Here is a 2185-nt window from a genome sequence, read left to right as displayed (position 1 = left end):
CGTCTACTTTTCTCTTTTTAATTAAAATATTCATCTATTTTTCTCTCTCTATTTAATATTATCACCTACAATTTTTTCTCTCTAATTAAATATGTTAACAAACTCCTAAAATTCCGTGTCGACTAAGAAATGTAATAGCTTAGTTGGGACATATGAAGTAATATTACAAATCAATGAAGCTTTTATCCGTTACAAGTTTTTTATCAGGTCGACATTATAGTAGTACTATTAGAGTGTCCACAATGGTGGCCCTTGAAGGCCACCATTTGTGGCCCGGCCACCATTCGTGGCTCTCATGTGGCTTCCGTAATGATAAAGTCAACAAAACTATCAAAAATAACAAGGGCCACCAAATGTGGCCCTCTTTAAAAAAAATTAATTTGTTTATTTTTTTAATATTATTTTTTAATTTAAGTCTAATAAATTTTATTAGTTTTAAATTTATGATATTTATAAATTTAATTAAAGTAAAATAATGTGGATTGTAAATTAGAAAATTCACAACCTAGAAAAAATGTAACAATAACTTCGTTGTATTATATTGAAATAGGAAAATTATACAACGAAAGTGACATAATTTAAAAACAACAAGCCGGAAACCCAAATCACTCTGCAGCGCCCCTTCTACGGTTCCAGACCTCTTCAACCATATCAACCTGCAGTGAATCATGCGATATTTGGCTCCGCATATCGGTGTACCTCTGGATCAAGTATTCATTACTACGTGGTACACCCATCTGTATGGGCTCCATGGCAATACCCGAGCTCGTACTAGCACCTTCTTCGGGTGTCCGTCGCTCTGCAGCAAATCCTTCGTCATCTATTATCATATTGTGCAATATGATACATGCAGTCATGATGTCTGCGACATCATTTTCGTGCCATTGTCGAGCCGGGCACCGTATAATGGCCCATCACGCTTGCAGTACACCAAAAGCTCGCTCAACGTCCTTCCTAGCACCCTCTTGTTTTTTCGCGAAGTAGGTTTGCTTCGGCCCAACGGGTTGTCGGATCGTCGTCACAAACACGGGCCAGCGAGGGTATATCCCATCGGCCAAATAGTACCCCATGTTGTACTGAGTTCCGTTGGCCGTGAATCTCACTTGCGGCCCCTCACCCCGACTCTCGTCATTAAACAAGTGTGACGATCGTAGAACGTTGATGTCGTTGTTCGATCCAGCGACACCAAAATACTGATGCCAGATTCGCAAGCGGTAATCAGCAATGGCTTCCAAAATCATCGTGGGATGTCTGCCTTTGAAGCCAGAAGTGAACTGCCCCTTCCAAGCCACTAGACAGTTCCTCCACTCCCAGTGCATGCAATCGATGCTCCCCAACATCCCCGAAAAATGATGTGCAGTCCCGTGCATATCAATCAATCTCTAGCAATCATCGGCCGATGGCTTCCGTAGATACTCCCCTTTGAAGATATCCTTGATCCCCCTGCAAAACTGCCTCAACGTCTGTAGTCCAGTCGTTTCGCCCATCTGTAGGTATTCATCGAACATGTCAGCGGGCCCGGCATAGGCAAGCTGTCTAATTGCCATCGTACACTTCTGGAAAGTCGACAAGCCGGGTCGGCCGGTGGCATCATATCGCAAGTTGAAGCACCTGAACCGCTGCGCCAAACACGTCGCTATATGGACGAAGAGATTTTTCGACATTCTGAATCGCCGACGGAAAACTTCTGGCGGATAACGGGTGTTGTCGTTGAAGTAGTCCTCCATCAACCTGCGGTCTGCCCCGACATGATCACGATCGAAAAATCGCCGATGATGGAATGGCCGGCCGACTTCCACCGCCGCCTCAGTCGCCGCCTCCGCCGCCTCTTCTGCCTCTTCCGCTTTACGTTGCACCGCCGCAACAAGGTTTTGGAACTCTAGATCTACCGCTTGTTGGAATTGTTCATCGTCGGAATCCATAATTGCAAGGTTAAATTGAAGTTGGAAGGGAAGATTGGAGGAAAACGGGAGTAAAATGGAGTTGGAAAATGGAGTGGAAATGTAGTATATTTATGCACAAAATTTCGAAAATTTAAAAAAAAAATAATAATTTCCGCGGCCCTTTGCAATGGGGGGCCGCGCGCCGAGCCGCGGGCCGCGGCTCCCCCATTATGGACACCCTTACAACTGTGAACGATCGAGATGCTTTGATTTATAGTCATTTTCTACCATCCATAAAAAAT

At 44.1% G+C, this 2185-nt stretch overlaps 1 protein-coding gene across 1 annotated transcript; it reads right to left on the bottom strand.

Moving 5' to 3' along the window:
- Positions 1-1382: 1382 nt before the first annotated feature.
- Positions 1383-1922, bottom strand: LOC121795543. Its single transcript, XM_042194088.1, has 2 exons — positions 1545-1922; positions 1383-1487 (listed from the first exon to the last, which is right to left on the bottom strand). The coding sequence occupies exons 1-2, from the start codon at positions 1920-1922 to the stop codon at positions 1383-1385; spliced, it is 483 nt and encodes a 160-aa protein (XP_042050022.1).
- Between the last annotated feature and the right edge of the window lie 263 nt (positions 1923-2185).

This window comes from Salvia splendens, chromosome 3, assembly GCF_004379255.2.
Source record: "Salvia splendens isolate huo1 chromosome 3, SspV2, whole genome shotgun sequence".
In the NCBI taxonomy this organism is placed as follows: Eukaryota; Viridiplantae; Streptophyta; class Magnoliopsida; order Lamiales; family Lamiaceae; genus Salvia; species Salvia splendens.
Note: the sequence above shows the minus strand (reverse complement) of the source record. Positions and strands in the feature narration are given on the sequence as shown.

What these genes read in the sequence shown, in the direction of transcription:
- LOC121795543 (XM_042194088.1), bottom strand. Translation starts at nt 1,922, where the DNA reads ATGGATTCCGACGATGAACAATTCCAACAAGCGGTAGATCTAGAGTTC. An exon ending in CTTTCCAGAAGTGTACGATG is followed by an intron (nt 1,488 to 1,544) that starts GCAATTAGACAG and finishes GAATACCTACAG; the next exon opens with ATGGGCGAAACGACTGGACT.